The sequence below is a fragment of the Hyperolius riggenbachi genome, chromosome 2, assembly GCF_040937935.1.
Source record: "Hyperolius riggenbachi isolate aHypRig1 chromosome 2, aHypRig1.pri, whole genome shotgun sequence".
Taxonomy (NCBI): Eukaryota; Metazoa; Chordata; class Amphibia; order Anura; family Hyperoliidae; genus Hyperolius; species Hyperolius riggenbachi.
This window is the reverse complement of record NC_090647.1, coordinates 139,339,630-139,359,854: the sequence shown is the minus strand read 5'-3', so window position 1 is coordinate 139,359,854 and position 20,225 is coordinate 139,339,630. Positions and strand designations below refer to the sequence as shown.

Here is a 20,225-nt window from a genome sequence, read left to right as displayed (position 1 = left end):
TGTACTGACATGTTTGCCCGCATTGCGTTTATTTTGTACTGACATGTTGCCCGCATTGCGGTTATTTTGTGCTGACATGTTGCCTATTGCGTTTATTTTCTGGTGTCCGGGGTAACTTTTACTGCATTTATTATTTAATGGTCATAGATGGCTATGTTTGCTGTTTTGTGGTTACGGTATACTATTAGCATCACACAGTTTCTGCACACCCATGATGCAAAGTCTCGTTTGTCCACATCATGGTGTAAACACTGCTTTCTTATGCCTCGCTGTTACATCATTATGTTAGCTCCGCCCATACAATGTCATGGCCACGCCCATTTTTCGCCACGCGCGCGCCGCAGCCCCCCCCCAGTCTTCGTCGCCGCGCGCTCCTCAGTCCTCCCCACTTTTCGCCGTGGCGCGCTAAGCGCGCCGCCCCCCCCCCCCGCACCCCCCTCCCCGTCCCAGGTTGGACCCACAAAAATATGGTCACTCTAGCTAGGTAGTTGACCACTATAGAGCACTTGCTAAGCCAAAGCACAAAGGAGCAGATCTCTCTCTGTACAAAGTCAGGCAAGGACGGAAAAACCTAACATGACGGCCGCTATTTATAGGGTAGGGGCTGGCCAGGGTCCCCCTCTGTGGTTGGCTGCCGTCAGAGGGCCTGGGAGCCCTCTGATTGGCTCTAAGGACATCAATCTGGGCTATGACGCTATTCAAGCTCGGTATTCGAGATCGAATAGCGCTGTTTGCTCGAATAGCTCGAATAGTGAGTGGGCTATTCGAGTTCACTCGAATAGCCCATTCGAATAGCTGCAGCTATTCGAGCTCGGTATTCGAGCTCGAATAGCTGAAAAAGAGCTCGAATATTCGAGCTACTCGAATATTCGAGCTCTGCTGAGCACCACTGATCAGGGCTTTCAGGGGCCAGAACCATCTCTGGGCATGCAGGCAAACTAGCAATATCAGAACATGTCTCCACTAGGGAAGCATCTGAGCACGCTAACACATTAGACACCCTTGGGCATTCTGGCACACAAAGCACATCTGGGCACACTGGCACAAGAGAAACTTCTGGGCATGTCAAGGAACTGCGAACCTAAGAGTCAGTCAAGATAGGACCGAAACCTGGACTGGGCAAAAAAAAATCATCATGACCAGACTTCACATTTACTGGATTCTCACTAAAGAATGCAGGATCAGACTTAGATGTCACTGATTCTAGCAAGGTTATTAACAAATCATGTTCAGGGGCATTTACAAGACAGGACAAATCTTCTGATGTATGCAACGAACTAGACAGGGTTTCCATAGCTTCTTCTGGACTAGACAGAGACTCATCTAATACACTGGATTGGAGCTCATGAAGGGCTGCAGCAACCCCCACTGAACTAGGTAAAACTGAGGAACTCACTGGACAGGAAGGGGACTCTGAAACTTCTGCCACACTGGCCAGAGAACCAAAATTTTCCAGGATACATGGCTGGATCTCAGGAACACTCACTAAACCAGACTGAAATTCTGAAATATTTATTATTTTTTCCAGAGAGCCAGAATTATCCATGTTACAGGGCAACACTTCTAAAACATTCAGAGGACAGGGCTGAAGTTTTCTGGCTACTGTGATATCAGAGAGGGATTCAACATCATTAGCAAAATCAGAAGGTGTACAGGGCAAGGTATCTAAAACGCTTGCTGACAAGGACAATGCGCAGGGATTCATCAAGTTTTACTAGAGCAGACTGTAATTCCAAAACAGCTGCTAAACAAGTGAATATTACTGTAACACCCACTGAAGTAAGCAGAGCCTCTGAGTCTTCTGCTCGAGATCTTGAAGCATCTGCAATACTGAGTGAAGCATAAGACTCTGTAATTTCAGCTTCACTGGACAGAATCACGGAACAATCCCTATTGCAGGGCAGAACCATGGAAGCACCTGCTGGACAGCATAATGATTCTGTGAGCTGACTTTTATTGGAAAGAATTGAACAATTCATGGTACAGGGCAAATTCACAGGAATATTTTCTGAACAAGGCAATAATTCTGTGTTTTTAGGTTCACATGATAGAAGCTCAGAACCATTCGTGGAACTAGAGCAAGGTACAGAAACAGGAGGATCAGGACACGGGGCTTGTGAATCTGAACCATAGTTTTTCAACTGTGAGATTGGAAAATTCAGATGCTGGGGTTCTAAGGCTACCAAACATGATTGCTGAGACTCAGGAACTGATGTAGAGCATCTATTGGTATCTGCTGGATCAGACAGGAATTGAACTTTATCAACACAGGTAAATTCTACAGAAGTGTTTGCTAAGGCAGGCAATAATTCTTTGATTTCTGTGTCACTGAACAAAGAGTCATGAGTACTGGCTAGACTGGACTCAGAAGCCAGCAGGACCTCTGGATCCTCGGCTTAGAAATTTGTGCAGGGCAAGGTTAAGGAAGTATCAGTAGCTTCTGTCTTACTGGGAAGTAACACTGAGTTATCCATGGTACAGGGTGGATTTACAGGAACATTTACTGGACAAAGCAGGGATTCAGGAACTTCAATTTCACACAAAAGGAGCTCTGAATCACTCGCTGAATCAGCCAAAGGTGCTGAAGCAGGCGGGTCTGAACGCGAAATTTGCGAATCCGGAGTCAAGTTATAATAATAATAATAATAATAATAATAATAATAATAATAATAATAAGTTCAATTGTGAAACTGAAAAACTCAGAGACAGAGGTTCTGAGGTCACCTGACTGGATTGCGGAGCCTCAGGAACTGAGGAAGTGGAACAATCTCCAACTGACAGTGTGCTTTCCTTGGTATCAACTGATTGAATCGCATAAAAATTATCCAAAATCATTTCCCACACATCGATCAATGGAGCCACAAAGTCATACCCACACACACCAGTTTTTATTAGGTTATAGGCAGACTTAATGCATGCATTCAATACTGCTTCACTTTTAGCACTGAAAAAATGGCAGAATGAACTTGAATTACTGTTCAATTTACGGACTAGAGCTTCAAGCTCCCATTTCTCAAATGGAGGATTCCATGCACACTTAACGACAGCTGAACATTCAGGATGACCACAGTTCACAGGTGTGGTTGTGGCAGGAACATGTACTGGGTTATTTAGCAGGCGATTGGCAGATTTCTTATTCCTAAGAATCTCCAAAACCTGTAACAAGTGTTGAACTGTAGTATATGCAAATTTCCCTTGCTGCACGAATAAGTTGATTTGCTCAATACTCTGTAATATGTCTTCATAATCATATTCAGACAATTCATTTAAACAAGAATTTTTATTCTCCCTGGCTAGCAACGAAAGTTCATTAGTAGTTTCCTTAGTCCATTTGACTCCCCCTTATGGTAACTGAATTTCATTATCTGCTAATGGCAGAGTCTCATTACAGATCTGATGCGCAGTCGCTAAGGGCAACGACTCTGCTGATTGTGAACGTTTCCTGGAACGTTTATGCTTGTTTCTATGTGAGACTTTAGACTTTGCTGCCTTAGGCGATTTATTCACGGATGAAGAAACGCTATCAGTGCAACTATCTGCTTGCTGATTATTTTTGCAAGCAGTTAAAGGAGCAGTTGATTGACAGGCTGCCAGGAGCTCATTAAAAGGGTAAGGCAATGGATCGATGCGTAACCAGTTGTGAATCACAAACGCTATAAATTCCAAAGGCTTTTGTAATGATCGGTGTAACACAGAGAGGATCTGATTATCAGTGATCTGCAGTATCACCGAGAATACAGATATATACCCGATTATTGATGATCTGCAGTATCACCGATAATCAGATATATCTCTAACCTCTGGACACCTGAGTAAGATGAGTGTTTGGTGCAACAGTAATACTTTGAGGAGAGCACCCGTATCGAGGGTGCAAGGCAGTAAGAGATACTGCCCAAGAACAAGCTCCTTCCAATGGCCTGAGGCTCCCCAAGGGGAGGAGTCAGGCTGAGAGTGGGAAGGACCAGAGTGTGAGTGACACCAATGGTGGAGTGTCACTGACAGATCTGTGAACTATCTCTAAACAGAGGAGATAGTTCTCGAGGTCGGACAAGCCAGGTCGGCAACAGACAGACAGATCAGATACAGGAGACAGATAAGATATAGTGGAAGAGACTGATTCAGAGTCCTAAGGCAAGCAAGGTTTGGCAACGGAGTGTCAGATATAGCGATGTACCAAATCAGAGATCAGAAGAGAGGTCAGGAAAGCAGAAGGTCATAACAAATAATCAACAATGTCTAGTCTTTAGGTGTGAGCTCCTTGATCATCAACACCCTGGAACTAGTCTGAAGTATAACAGAGATAACACAGATTCTGACAATAAGGTCTGAGTGCTTCCACGTAGTGATCGCAATGGCAGACAACCAGAGAATGACCAGCACCCAGTATATATAGCAAAGTGCTCTCCAGCGCCTCCCCTAAGTGCTGGACCAATGGGAAGTGGTACTACCGTCAGCTGACCGGCTTGGTCAGCTGACTCCCTTCTGGCTGTCATATAAGTTCTGCCTCTCAGCGCGCACGCGCGTCCTTCTGAACCTGTGTGGACTATCAGTCCCAGCCACACCAGACATGTGATGTAAAGCACCCGCAGCGGTGGTCGCGGAATCCGCCGCACCGCTATCAAGGCATGCGGCGGTTTCTCTGCGTTTTCTCACAGCTTTTGTCTCAAACGAGTGTGATCCAGGACATCAACTGCCCAATCAAAAAGTTTGCCCTTAAAAAGAGTGTAAACGATCTGATTGGCCCAGGTAGGAATTGCAGAATTCCGAAAATCTGGATTTGCCAAAAATCTAACCAGTTCTGGTATAAATTTGTCTGCAATTTCAGGGCCAAGCTTTTCAAATCTTTTAAAAGAGAGGGAGCCATAATAAACAGTGTCATTTTTGCTGGAAATCCCCCCCCACAATGGGGATTGGTAATGGGGCTATCATGATGTTACGCTTGGTGTTATATCCTCCACGGTCAGCACACAATGCGGATTCTGACGTGAAGGAGATACACACGCTAGCACAAGGAACCAGGATATCCTCAGTTTAGTGGAGGAGAGGACTGACTCCAACAGGAGATGTGGCGCACAGAGCAGGCGTAGATCCGAACAGCCACAAACAATCCTTCCACTGTAGTGGCTCAGCGCAAGGTAGCGCTGAGCGCATAAACCAGAACTCAGAAGATCAGGACAGGTAACAGAATGAACGTTTGCTTAACTAGTCACTGCTTAAGTGACAGCAAACGTCCAAGGCAAGACAGACTGGAATGAGGCAGCCAATGCGATTGCAGCGGTGGCGTGCCACAAGGACAGGGCAGAATAGTCGGGAAATAGAGTCAAAGAAGACAGACGTAATACACACAAATATACAATAGGTATGAATTCCTAGCGTAATACGGTTACAGCTATCAATGAACTACAAACGACTAACTGACATGTATATATCGGCGATAAACCGATATATGACATAAGCAAGGAACACTAACTAAGAACTGGAGCAGGACTAGGAACAGGACTGAACTGGCTAAGCACGGGTGATCACGATACGCGCAACCTACCAAAACGTGCTGGAAACTAACTGACTGAACACAGGATATAAACAGCTCGAGGACGTATATATCAGCGACACTGATGTATTAACGTAACACAAATACAAAGAAAATAACAAACGTGCTAGTATGCGTATATATTGGTGATGAACCGATATATGACGCAAGACAAGCAAAGTAACAACTTCTGATAACAAGAGCAAAACTAGGAGGACTCGCTGACCCCTTTGCAGGAGTCAGCGCAGTCCACACAGACTAGGAACGAGTTGGGGGCCGGACAGAGTAGCAGACAGAATCTGAGACTATGATAGCCCATGGAACACTGCAGGAAGCAGTCCTTTATACTGAGGTCATCCAATGGGAGCAGACATGCAGATTCCCACACAGGTGAATGGTAATCAATCACAGGCTGACAGCAGGAAAGGGCAGACAATGATATGCAGCCTGCAAGAAAGGGATTGCAACAGACAATGTTTGTTTTCACAAAAGCATATTAATCTGTCATTAACTTCAGAGCGGCTGCAGATGGAATCAACGCTCAGTGTAAGAGCACGCAAAACGATGCGAGCAAATGCACGCAAAGAAATCAAAAACTGCTTGTCTTCAGTAAAACTGCAGCAAGCAGTACATGCTGCAGAAGTGATCATAACAAGTTGTCTGTCTGTGTAACCCTTTAGCCGTAATCTAGATTCAACCAGACTGCACTCTCTGTTAGCATCCTCCAAGGTAGAGCAATTCCGAATGGCCCTAACAAATTCACCTGTGGGAATGGCATCAATAGTGTGTCTTGGGTGGCAAGAACTAGCCAAAAGAATGGAATTACCTTCTGTAGGTTTGCGAAAAGTGCGAGTGGAAATCAGTCGTGACAAAGGGTCTCCTGTCAAAGTTAGATCTAGATAATCAATCGTGGATGTATGGGTATTCATTGCGAAATTCAAATTTAATTGATTATCATTTAAATAATTCAAAAATGGCCCCAAAAGGTCAGGAGGACCCCCCCCCCCCCCCCACACACACACACCAACAACAAATTGTCTATATACCTCCCATACCACTGTATATGGGAGTAAAAAGGATTCTCATCTCCAAAGATGCGGAGTTCCTCCCACCAACCCATATATAAGTTGGCCAGAGAGGGGTAAAATATTGCCCCCATAAAAGCTCTGATTCTCTGGAGATAAAACTGAGAATCAAAAACGAAAAAGTTGTGCGTAAGGAGGTACTCAACTGCCAAGAGCAGAAAAGACTGCAGTGAAAAATCAAAAGAGGAGTAAGTGGTGAGGTGGAATTCTAGTGCTTGTAGGGCAAGTGCATGGGGAATGGAGGAATACAGTGAAGTGACATCCAAAGTCACCCACTGAAACTTACCATCCCACCTAAACTTTTCAAGACTGGAAAGGACATGTCGGGTATCTTGAAGATATCCTGGAAGTCTGGACACCAGGGGCTGGAGATGCGCATCCACCCACTCGCCCAGGCACTCACCCAAGGAGCCAATACCTGCAACAATTGGTCGGCCCCTTGGGGGAACGCCTGGTTTGTGAATCTTCGGGAGGTGGTGGAACACAGGCAGAACAGGGTGGGGTGGGCACAGAAACTCGGAGAGTCGTATGGTCAGTACCCCCATGTTCACCTCACATTCCAGCAGCGCCCGAAGATCACAAAGGTACTCACTGGTAGGATTACGAGTTATGGGTAGATACACATCTCCATCCCCCAGCTGTATAAGAGCCTCTGCTCTGTAGTCCACGGCGTCCAGGATCACAATCGCCCCCCCTTATCCGCCGAGCGTATGACAATATTGGGGTCATTGTGTAACTCCTTTAAGGCCCGACGCTCGGAAGAGGTGAAGTCTGCAGTTCCAAAACATTTTGAGAACTGCCATAATGGGAACATGACCTTTTTCAAATATCAGGGAGTGGAAAGAGTAGTTTGTCCAACCAGGGGTGGAGACCTCCAGAGATTTCTCCTTAAACGAGAGGCCTTTTGGATCCATCGTATGGGTACCCATTCCCCTGCAGGTTTAAATACCCGTTGGGACATTAGTCTCGTATATGACTTCTAAGAGGCATTCTCCCCCCTCCTTCTCCCCTTTTCCTATTCCTTCATTTGCCAGGCATCACTTCCTCATGTACTCTTTTATGTACATCATTTTTAATATTTAGGTGTTTTTATAGCATTTTGTTACATCTTTTTGCATATATGTGATTACACTTTAATGTTATTTTGCAATGTCAACCATGAGATGTATTCTGTAACTTTAAGAGGTGTGTACTTTTTGCTGGTGGGGTGGGTTTGGAGTTTTGTTTCCCTCCCCCCCCTTCCGGCAATAAAGTCCCCGCCTCTTTTCAGGAGCAACATGACTATGATTAAGGGCGAACCTTGAGCCCGATACGCGTTAGTCCTTCTTGTGGCCTTTTTGTGTCTTTTTATGTGGCTTTTTCAATAAAGAATACCAGCTTTTACTATTCCACTGTGCTTGCGGATCCTCCTTCACTTGTCGTTACCTGTTGTTTGGCTCACCTGATCCTGCACCAATGGGTAGTTATTTTTTGGGGGGTTCCAGAGCGTTTGGCTTTCTACACACACATTTTGATTGGCTGTTGTAGGCTCCACCCACTTTTCTGAATATTAATCCCAGTCACCCAGTGACCAACTGTGTCAAGTTTGAGAACCCTGCCACTAACAGTGTAAGAATGGCTGCAGTTTATATTTTCCCATGTAAAAAGTTAGTCGTTTTGTCTCCCTCCACCCCCCCTCCTTCCGGCTATAAAGTCCCCGCCTCTTTTCAGGAGCAACATGACTATGATTAAGGGTGAACCTTGAGCCCGATACGCGTTAGTCCTTCTTGTGGCCTTTTTTGTGTCTTTTTATGTGGCTTTTTTAATAAAGAATACCAGCTTTTACTATTCCACTGTGCTTGCGGATCCTCCTTCACTTGTCATAGCCAATCAAAATTCACCTATTAATTTTCAAGGGGAATATTTAATCTGCTGCCATTCTTACACTGTTAATGGCAGAGGCCTCAAATCTGCTAAAGTCGGTCATTAAATGACTGGGGTTCAAATTCACTAAAGGGGCGGAGCCACAAACAGCCAATCAAATTTCTTTGCTGGATAAACTGCTTCCATTGACACAGTTGTGATGCCAGGAACCCCAAAACTCACAAACTTAGTTATTGAGTGACTGTATGTCAAGGTTCGAAACAGTGGGTGGAGCCAAATACAAATTTCAGTGGGAAAATGTAAACTGCAGCCATTCTTACACTGTTAGTGGTAGGGTTCTCAAACTTTGCACAGTTAGTCTTTGGGCGACTGCGATAAATACAAACACCAATCAAAATTCACCTATTGATTTTCAAGGGGAATATTTAAATTGCTGCCATTATTGCATTTTTAATGGCATAAGTCTCAAACCTGGTCACCGGGTGACTGGGGTTGAAATTCAGAAAGGGGGTGGAGCCTCAAACAGCACATCAGATTTGCTTAATTTCAATGGAAATTTACAAATTATTGATACCAAGGGCCTTAAAGCTCATAAATTTGGTAATTGACTGACTGTGTGTCAAGTTTAGAAAAAGTGGGCAGCGCCAACAACTAATTTGTTTACATGGGAAAATAGAAACTGCAACCATTATTGCACTGTTAATGGCTGAGTTCTCAAACTTGACTCAGTTGGCCACGGGGTGACTGGGATTAATATTCAGAAATGTGGGTGGAGCCTACAACAGCAGCCAAATACATGCCCGGGCAACGCCGGGTCATCAGCTAGTAATATCAATAAAAACGGTTATGGTAACATTCTTTTCAAAAAAGCGGGACTCTTTGCAGAGATATTCAGATCAGAACAAGCGCTTAGACAAATTATTCTTAATCGTTTATTTTATAGGAAATGAATGCATAAGATAAATACAGGAAATTAAGAGATTGATATAGTAAAATAATGAAAATAACTGGATAATGTCTGAGCAGTTTGTAGAATTACTGTGTCCTTGGGGATTGTAAGTCCAAAACAGAAGTTAGAAAGTTCTGTAAGTAAATAGTCCATAGATAAAAAGCCCAAATCTTGATAGTATGGATACACTAGCAGGGATTCTCGACAGCCTGTGTTTCTAGCAATTTAACTCTTTCTCCGCTGGAGGGTGGAGATAGTAATCAGAGATGGGCAATCTCTGCCACATGATCCATTTCCACCCCCTGTCATCAGAGGAAGAAAGAGATATGAAATATCGGAAGTGATCATATCCCTGTGTCAGTTTAACCCATAATGTGGAAAATAAGACCTGCTTTTTGCTCGTTTCCTCTGCTACTACCAGAGATATTAATTATGATATTTCATTTCATTTCAGATAAAACCATATCTTTGTGACAGAAAGTGGTAGACAAATGTTTTTTTTCTTAAACACCTTGAGATTAGGTCCAGCGGTCGTCTGCTAATTTTGATATGACTGGCAGTTATGGAAAGGCTGATTAAATATAGTAAAATGAAGTATTTATTTCAAGGTTAATTATAGGACATTGGATTTCATCTCCCCCTGACTAGACATGCGAAAGGAGTGTGCCAAGGGTCTGGTTTTTGCTGGCTGTCTTTGAAGTAGAACCAAAAAGAGGGGGATCTGCTGGAGAGTTTATTACCCTCTCTTCAGGGAAGAATAAACCAAAAAACAAAAACAAAAAACATTTCCTATGGAGAAGGACTTGGTCCTACAAAAACACTCGGTTTTTTTGTGAGAAAACGCGGAAAAGCCGCCGCGTGTACTGACAGCAAGGCGGCTGATTCCGCATCCAGCTCGGCGGTTTGCACGCATCAGCGTGCAGCTGGTGTGGCTGAGCCTGTTAGTTCACACAGGTTTAGGGCTACGCACGCGCGCGCCAGAAGTCAGGACCTTTAGGCCAGCAGGAGATGTGTCAGCTGATCAGCATGATTAGCTGATTCTTGCTGGACTCCTGATTGGCTGAGTGGTTAGGGCGGGGCGGCAGAGTCCTGCAACAATATATACAGCTTGCTTGTCAGTTGCTGGTTGTCTGCCGTTGCGATCACTACGTGGAAGCACTCAGACCTTAGTCAGATCCAACAGTGTGTTTGAACCAGGAGGACCTGGGAATTCACACTGAGCCAGATTACTTGTGTTATTATTCTGTTATACATCAGACTAGTTCCAGGGTGTAGAGACCACTGACCTCACACCCAAGACTAGGGAACTTGGGTTATCATTCTGTTATACTTCAGACTAGTTCCAAGACTAGGCATTGTTTGATATTTGTTATGACCTATTGCTTTCCTGACTATCCCTCTGCTTTCTGATTCGGTACCACGCATTTCTGATATCACGTTGCCAAACCCTGCCTGACTTGGATACTGAATCAGCCTTCTGTCTTTGTACTTTATCTGTCTATGTGTTGCCGACCTGGCTTGCCTGACCTCGAGAGCTATCTCTCTCCACCTAAGAGATAGGCCCATATGCAATTCACTTTTTCACCTGAGTTTTCTACTAGGTGATAATTTTAAACTTGGCAATAAAATGCCTTTTAAGTCACCAGAAAGCAAGAACATACTGAAAATAAATTTGATAGTACTTTTTGACCTACTTTTTGGTACTTTTTAAATTAAAAAGTGCTGGAAAGTTATTTTAAATCGAAGATGAATAATTATCTCCTAGGAGAAAACTCAGGTGAAAAAAGTGAATTGCATATGGGCCATAGTTTCCAAGATCAGTCAGTGACATCCACCTACAGGTGTCACTCATTCTCTGGTCCATCCTACCTTCAGCCTGACTCCACCCCTTGGAGAGTCTCAGGCTGCTGGAAGGTATTCTGTACTCTCCATAGCAGTCTCTTCTGTACTGCTTAGGGTCACCTGTTCATCAGGTGGGTTGCTCAAATTCATACTGTTACACCAAACACTCACCATATATATATCTAGAGGTGTCCAGAGGTTAGCACTATATCTGTATTATTGGTGATTCTGCAGATCATCCATAATCAGGTATAGATCTGTATTCTTGGTGATGCTGCAGATCACCAATAAATCAGATTCTCTCTGCGTGCAGACAACGATCGTTACATTTTTAAGCCAGGCTGAAACCTAAAGGGATTCCCCCGAATCACGCCTTGTGTGCGCGACTTCATACGATGGCGCATTTGGCACAGGTGAATCCGTCAAAACCTCTTCTCACTCCCACTTACAAGCTTTCTCTTGTTCCTTTCCCTGCTTAATGAACTTTCTCCCCTAACACATCTGCCATGGTTACCCTTTTTAGGCACGACCTAAAAACTCACCTCTTAAGGCAAGCATACTGTCTCACTTAGGACACTTTGTTCACTGACTATAATTTTACCATTGAATACACAGCTTCCCTTCACCTGTTGTCCTACCCCTTAACCCTTTAGACTGTAAGGTTGATTGGCCAGGGCTCTCTTTCCCTTTTGTCTGTCAATGTTGTGTAATGTTGGTACATTTCCTCTACCCCTATGTAAAAAATGATTTTTGATTTGTTCACTGCATCAGCTGTAATCCACTATTGTCTTATAAACGTTTGTTAACTGTTATATTGTTTATGGTATATTGTATTGTTGTATCTTGTATTCTGTTGTACAGCACCATGGAAGATGCTGGTGCTATAATCAGACAAATGACAAAGTTCCACTCACACAAACCTACCTTAAGCTGTCGGAGAAAGCTTCCACAGCAAACTTTGATGGAGCGTATCCCCCACCAACATTAGCTGTTCTTCCAGCACCACTAGACACATTAACAACACGCCCCTGGGCTCTTCTGATGAGATGCAGTAGCTGCACTGTGACATCCATTGTGCCAAGCAAATTCACATTTATCATCCTGAAAAAGTCCTCTCTTGTCTCCCACTCATTAGGACTAAGTGAGGAAGCAATCCCAGCATTGTTCACCAATCCCCAAAGCCCTAAAAGGCATAAAAGAACAAATGATCTGTTAGAATGCTATATAAGTCTATTTTATTAAGAACATTGCAAAAGAAATGACTTCCAATGAGAGACACGGCGCTACTCTCTGCTCTAAGGCTTGCATGGCTTGTTTACAACTGTCAGGTGTTTAGGCAGTGTGAGTATTAGCTACTGCCTCCCTGAATGTACCCACGTCGATTCTATTGCTGCAGTTAGTACTATGTGTGGTGCTGGGTATTATGAGAAGACACAGAACATTTATATTGCACTTTTCTCCAGGCAGACTCAAAGTGCTCCTCGGACCCTCGGCCCAAGATCATGAGGGAGCCTTGCCCAAAGACTTCTTACTATTTTAAATACTGGTTTGAGCCAAGATTGAAACCCTGGTCAAGGGCCCAAATCCCACATCAAAGGCAGACGCCTTACCAGTATGCATTCCAGCTGCACCAATTATGAACCTATATCTAAGCTTTATTGTGCCTATAATGAATAGGAATCCACAGCTGTCTCTGTATTGGGCAGCATTGCAGTGCTGAGAGTGATGATCTGTGAAGTGCTGCTTAATTAGCCATGTGTTGTTAATGGAGATATCAGTGCCGAAGACTGGGGATCACTAGAAAGGGATGCAGCACTCTCCACGTTTTCAATAGTGGACACAAAAATGTGGATTGGATTCGAGCTCTAATTAATCCTCTATTAAGAAAAAGAGTGGAGGATTAAAATAAATTAATAAAAAGGCATTACCTGTACTTTCTATGAGAAGTGAGGTAAAGATATTAGGTCACTTAAGAGTGTTACTACAATGGCTTAACTTAACTTAATATGAATAAAACTGAACTACTAGTCTTTCCACCATCCCAGTCCACCCCTTTGCCTGATAATATTACAATAAATGTTAACAACACGTCTATAACATCAGATCCCAAAGCACGGTGCTTGGGGGTAATATTTGATTCTTCTCTCTCATTTACTCCTCACATTAACTCCCTAACCAGCTCCTGCCATTTCCAACTGAAAAACATAGCACGTATCCGACCTTTTCTCTCCCATGACACAACCAAAATGTTAGTACATGCTCTTATTATATCTCGATTGGACTATTGCAATATATTGCTTGGTGGACTTCCAACTAAACGACTAGCACCGCTCAATTCTGTACTGAACTCTGCTGCTCGACTCATTCATCCCTCCTCCTCCTATATAATCAAGTAGGGAATTGCAGATTTTCAAAACAGCGTATATACCATAGCTGGGATTTGAACCCAGGACACAGTGTGTAGTCGGTCTCTGTCTTACCCACTAGACCATCAGCCACACTACATGCTAAAGCTGGCCTAGCATCATTGTACCATACTACCATTATGATCAATTCAATAGAAAAAGTAGCATGATTAAGGATTTGTACTTTTTGAAAAGCCAGCTCACATACCATAGCTGGGATTAGAACCCAGGACTCAGTGTGTAGTAGGTCTCTGTCTTACCCACTAGACCATCAGCCACACTACATGCTAAAGCTGGCCTAGCATCATTGTACCATACTACCATTTTGATCAATTCAATAGAAAAAGTAGCATGATTAAGGATTTGTACTTTTTGAAAAGCCAGCTCACATACCATAGCTGGGATTAGAACCCAGGACTCAGTGTGTAGTAGGTCTCTGTCTTACCCACTAGACTATCAGCCACACTACATGCTAAAGCTGGCCTAGCATCATTGTACCATACTACCATTATGATCAATTCAATAGAAAATGTAGCATGATTAAGGATTTGTACTTTTTGAAAAGCCAGATAACATACCATAGCTGGGATTAGAACCCAGGACTCAGTGTGTAGTAGGTCTCTGTCTTACCATCTAGACCATGAACCACACTACATGCTAAAGCTGGCCTAGCATAAATCATACTACCATTATGATCAATTCAATAGAAAAAGTAGCATGATTAAGGATTTGTACTTTTTGAAAAGCATGTAGTGTGGTTCATGGTCTAGAGGGTAAGACAGATACCTACTACACACTGTGTCCTGGGTTCAAATCCCAGCTATGGTATATAAGCTGTTTTGAAAATCTGCAATTCCCTACTTGATTATATAAGAGGAGGAGGAGGAGGATTTTTTGGGTGTTATTCCGTCGGAATTATAACATTTCCGCGGAATTCCGTTTAAGAGGTATAGGAATTCCGTTCCGACCACCGGAATCGGAATTAGCTAATTCCGGCCGGAATCACGGAATTATTAATTCCGCTGAATTTTCCGACCATCCCTACTGCACACGAGCTTCTTCTATCCTCTTCTACAATCACCTCCTCATATTCACGTGTACAAGACTTCTCACGTGCCTCACCCCTCCTCTGGAATGCCCTTCCACAACACATCCGCCACTCTCCCACCTTTGAAATCTTCAAACGCTCCCTCAAAACCCACCTTTTCCGACAAGCATATTCTCTAGCTTAGGCCATGCACCCACTAAATAACCTAATTACGCACTGCTTGTACATATACTGTATACTTCCCCACCTCTTGTTTCCACCCCATTCCTTTAGATTGTAAGCTCGCAAGGGCAGGGCTCTCACCCTTTTGTGTCATGGAATGTTATTAATTTAATTGCTTGCACACTGTTAGACATTTATACATTTTAGTCATCGTGTTAAATCAAATTGTAATCAGCAGTGCTGTTTCTTGTATCAGTGTTCATATTTGATGTTGATGTATATCATTGTCTGTATCATTATGTATCCCTTGTTTGTTTTCTTACATTGTACAGCGCCACGGAATATGTTGGCGCTTTATAAGTAAACAAATAATAATAATAATAATAATGGCAAAACTGTGTCAGTTTTTTTTTTGTAATATTTTGTTAGTTTTTTGTAATATTTTGTTATTAGAATGAACGTCTATGTTGAAGTGAACCAGAGGTGAAAATAATGAGATAAACAATTATATTTATCCTCCTACTCCGAAAAAAATGACCTTTTTTGTACATACTTAATGATTTTATTTTTACAAAGTAGGTTGAATGTTTTACTGTCTCTAATCAGTGGCAGCCTATTAAGTGCCCCAGAGTTAGAAAAAGGTCAATAGTTCATGTATTTTATCTCTCCCTGCCCTCAGAAGTTGTATTCTGCCAGTAAAACTTTTATTGCTGTAATTTGCTTATCAGGAATGCTTACTACATTCCCCACAACTGACAAGACAGAAGCTTTCACTTCCATGCCTAGACATTAACTCTTTGAGGCAAAATAAAAAACAAATAAAACAGCTTGGTTATTAATACGTTTTGTATTGAACATACACGTTTATCATGTCACATATCACCTAGGGTACACTTTAATTTATAGCAAGAACATTTTTGATTATTTTTTCAACCATCTATCCCATATTCGAGAAAATTAATTGGGAACGCCTCTATGCTTACAGATTAATTGTTTGAAGGGCAACATATTTTGCTCCCTTGTTTTCCAGTCATCAATGAAAGGGCAGAGTGAGGACAGACAGCGATAAGTAATGCACTGATTAGCAGCAAAGAGGGTCTCAATCTTAAATGTTGTATTGTATTGTATTTGGATAGCCCTTCCTCGAAGATATTAAGAACACACAATTAAAGGTTGAGTGAAATTGGGGAACCCATTGTGTTGTGCAAGAACTTTACTACAACTGTACTTGCCTCCACAAGTCCTCAAGGAGAGGGCAGTTCCAAAGTAGAGGTAGGAAAGTGGGATTGGCAAAGGAGCATTTAGGACATACATTAGAGGAATTTGGGTAGTATTTATCAATATGGACTGGGGTTAAGTAGATCTGGTGGATAATATAAAGCTGTTTAAGCTTTTCGCGTAAGCATGGAGAGACTGAGCGGGAGGCTAGGAGGCATTCCTCCCAGTTTCTTCATCTAGCTAAATACCAACATGTGTCCATTTAGTTTGAGTATGTGTAACAGGTTAGGAAAAATGATAAATAAACAGGGAGTAAAGAGGGAATAGACATTACCAATATGATTTGATGATGTTTCATGTAATGAAGACCACTTCTGTATGAAATCCACATATATTCTGCATAATTAATTACATAGGATAATATGGAACACCTGATGTAGAGAAATTAAATCCTATAGAGATCTGAGCTCCTGAGACCACCCATGCCACCCATAAGTGACAGAGGATGTTGCAAGTCTGTCCATAGTCTGCAGAAGACCACTTGCTGGCAAAACAAGGTACTGCTTAATTCCCGACAATTACTGCAGTTTGAATTAAACTGTTAACACAAACTAGACATATATACAGTGGTGTGAAAAACTATTTGCCCCCTTCCTGATTTCTTATTCTTTTGCATGTTTGTCACACTTTAATGTTTCTGCTCATCAAAAACCGTTAACTATTAGTCAAAGATAACATAATTGAACACAAAATGCAGTTTTAAATGATGTTTTTTATTATTTAGTGAGAAAAAAAACCTCCAAATCTACATGGCCCTGTGTGAAAAAGTGATTGCCCCTAGAGATGAGCGTAATGACCTAATTACGATTTCGCGAAATTTCGCGTAATTAGTGTAATTACGATTATGGCCCTAAGTACATAATCGTAATGAAGAAGGATTTCGCGAAATTTCGCGTAACCGTAATTTTCGCGTAACTTTCGCATTACTTTGGGTGTAACGAAATTAATGCGTATGGCCATGCTCCCAAGCGGAAAAGTTGATGCATGGATCAATGTTAGGTAGCCGCCGACTTTAAGGGTTAATAGCAAAGCCCCCTTAAATGCTAAGAGCCTCAAACTTGGAGAATATATTAAGGAGATCAGGAGGAATAAGAGGAAAATTTTTTTTTTCAAAAAGACCTTATAGTTTTTGAGAAAATCGATGTTAAAGTTTCAACAGTTAATAGCAAAGCCTGCTTAAAGTTTAGGAACACCAAATTCCTAGGGTATATTAAGGGGATCAGTGGGAATAAGAGGAAAACATTTTTTTTCAAAAAGACCTTATAGTTTTTGAGAAAATCGATTTTTAACCACTTCAGCCTATCTGGACGGATCTGCTCGTCCAGATAGGCGCATTGCGGGCTAAATGGACGCACAAGTACGTCCAGCGTTAATTCCGCGGGTGCGCGCGCATGCGCGCGCACCCGCCGCTCGTTCACAGCCCAGCCGACGGAGCGCTAATTGGTTCAAGGGACCAGCAGGTCCCTTAACCAATCAGATGAGTTTACAGGCAGAATGCACATTGTTACAGCCAGTAACAATGTACATTCTGCTAAATGTTTATAAACAAAGTTTCCCTCTCTCTCTCTCACAGCTCTCTGTCATAACAGATTCTGTGAGTGATCTGTGCTGACAGGAGCTGAGAGAGAGACTGCAGCAGTGTGGTAGGACTTATATTATTAAAATTTTGCCCCCCATTCCTTGATTTTAACCCCATATCTACCCCCTTATCTCCTGATCCTCCCTCTCCTTGCCATTTATTCTTTCTAACCTCCCTTCCTAACTTTTGGGTATTTTCACCCTCTCTACTCTTTCTATATACTCTTTCTATCTACCTTCTATCTACTCTTTATCTATTTTATCCATCTATTTCAAAAAAAAAAAAAAAAAAAAAAAAAAAAAACTGTCACTTTAAAAAAAAACAAACAAAAAAAAAAAACACAATCTATTTCTTTCTTTTTCTTCTTACTTTTTATTTCTATCTCTTCTTTTTAGTATGGCGAGGAGGCGCTTTTCTTTGCAGGAGGCAGTCGCCTTCTGCGAGCAGAGCAGCAGTGAGGAATCTGGGGATGACTCAGGCAGCGAGTGGTCCCCTCCGAGCGACTCTGATTCAGGTACTGAAAGCTCAGAGTCCGGAGGGCTGCCATCTCACCAATTGTGTTGGGATGATCCTGATTCCCCTGATGAGGAACCATCGGGACAGTCAGAGGCCATAGCTGGGGTCTCAGCGGGCAACACCACAGCAGCCAGCAGCAGCAGTGGGCAGACAGGAGCCAGCAGACAGGAACCAACTGGACAGTCAGAGGCCATAGCTGGGGTCTCAGCGGGCAACACCACAGCAGCCAGCAGCAGCAGTGGGCAGACAGGAGGCAGCAGACATGAACCAACTGGACAGTCAGAGGCCATAGCTGGGGTCTCAGCGGGCAACACCACAGCAGCCAGCAGCAGCACTGGGCAGAGGGGAGCCAGCAGACGGGGTGAGCGGCCATCGGTACCTCGCAGGCAGCCGGTACCAGATCATATCCTTAATGGCACTTGGTCACCCCCTAATTTTGAGGTGCCCAATATACCACCCTTTACAGCCACTCCTGGTGTGTCAGTGCCTATTGACAATCTGTCACCCATTGAGCTGTACCAGCTCTTTATTACGGTGGACTTTTGGCAGCATATGGTTGAGCAGACTAATCTCTATGCTGAACAATTTTTAGCTGAAAACCCAACCCACTGGACTGTGACAAAATGGAAGCCCACCAACGTGCCCGAATTTAAAATTTTCATTGGCTTGAATCTCAGCATGGGTGTCACAACAAAGCCACAGCTGAGAATGTATTGGTCCAAGGACCTCTATCATAGCGCGCCCCTCTACCCAGCAACAATGAAAAGGCAGCGATTTGACTTGCTATCTAAATTTTTTCATTTGAATGATAATACCAACCATGTTTCACGGACTGACCCTGCCCATGATAGGTTATTCAAGTTAAGGCCCATGCTGACCCACCTTACTGCAGTATTTCGAGATCTCTACACCCCAGACCGTGACATTGCAGTGGACGAGTCCCTTGTACCATTTCATGGTAGACTTGCCATTAAACAGTACATACCTAGCAAGAGGGCAAGATATGGGGTAAAAATGTACAAGGCATGTGAGAGTGGCACTGGCTACACCTTCGCCTTTACAGTATACGAAGGCAAGGACTCTGCTTTACAGCCAGCTGGGTGCCCACAGTACATTGGCACCAGTGGGAAGATTGTTATTGATCTTTTAACCCCTTATCTCCACCAGGGGTACCACCTCTATGTAGATAATTTTTATTCAAGTGTACCTTTGTTTAAGTTCCTGTACTCAGCCAAGACTGGAGCATGTGGGACGGTTAGATCCAACCGTGTAGGCCTCCCACTACAGGTACTGAACAAAAAACTACATAGAGGACAGTCCTACAGCCTCAGATGTGGCGAACTCCTTGCACTAAAATACTTTGACAAGAGGGATGTGTTGATCCTAACAACGATCCACAGTGAGGCCACCGTTCCTGCCTCGTCAAGAGGGGAGGGAACTGTAAAACCACAGGCTGTAGTGGAGTACACCAAGAAAATGCGAGCAGTGGACTTGGCAGACCAAAAACTGGCTCCTTATATGCTAAGAAGAAGGCGGAGGGCATGGTATAAGAAGATAGCCTATTACTTGCTGGAGGTGTCAATGCAGAACGCATTTGTCTTGTATGCAAAAGCAGGCAGAAGGGACACCTTTGTGCAGTTCCAGGAGAAAGTCCACAAGTCTCTAATTTTTGGCCCTACCCAAATCGCTCAGCAAAACGATCCGATTTATTTGGAGAATACCCTCAGACTTAAAGAAAGACACTTTCCTGCCCTGATCCCCCCAAATGAAGTGAAAGCCACCCCTATGAGAAGATGCAGAGTGTGTGTGAAACACAAGATGAGGAGGGAGTCCAGATATTTTTGCCCGGATTGCCCCTCAGCCCCAGCACTATGCGTTGCTACTTGCTTCAGGACATACCACACTCTTCCACATTATTAATTTCTTCTTCTTCCTTTTTTTGGGGGGGGGGGGGGGGGGGGTGTCTAT

At 43.2% G+C, this 20,225-nt stretch overlaps 1 protein-coding gene across 3 annotated transcripts in view; it reads right to left on the bottom strand.

Annotated features, from left to right (window-relative positions):
• The window catches only part of LOC137545833 (retinol dehydrogenase 7-like), a 77,957-nt gene that overhangs the window by 30,023 nt on the left and 27,709 nt on the right, over positions 1-20,225 (bottom strand). For all 3 annotated transcript variants that reach the window (XM_068267512.1, XM_068267515.1, XM_068267514.1), the window contains exon 3: positions 12,194-12,452. In XM_068267512.1, coding sequence (XP_068123613.1) covers positions 12,194-12,452 — 259 coding nt within the window. The remainder of the gene's footprint in view (positions 1-12,193; positions 12,453-20,225) is intronic.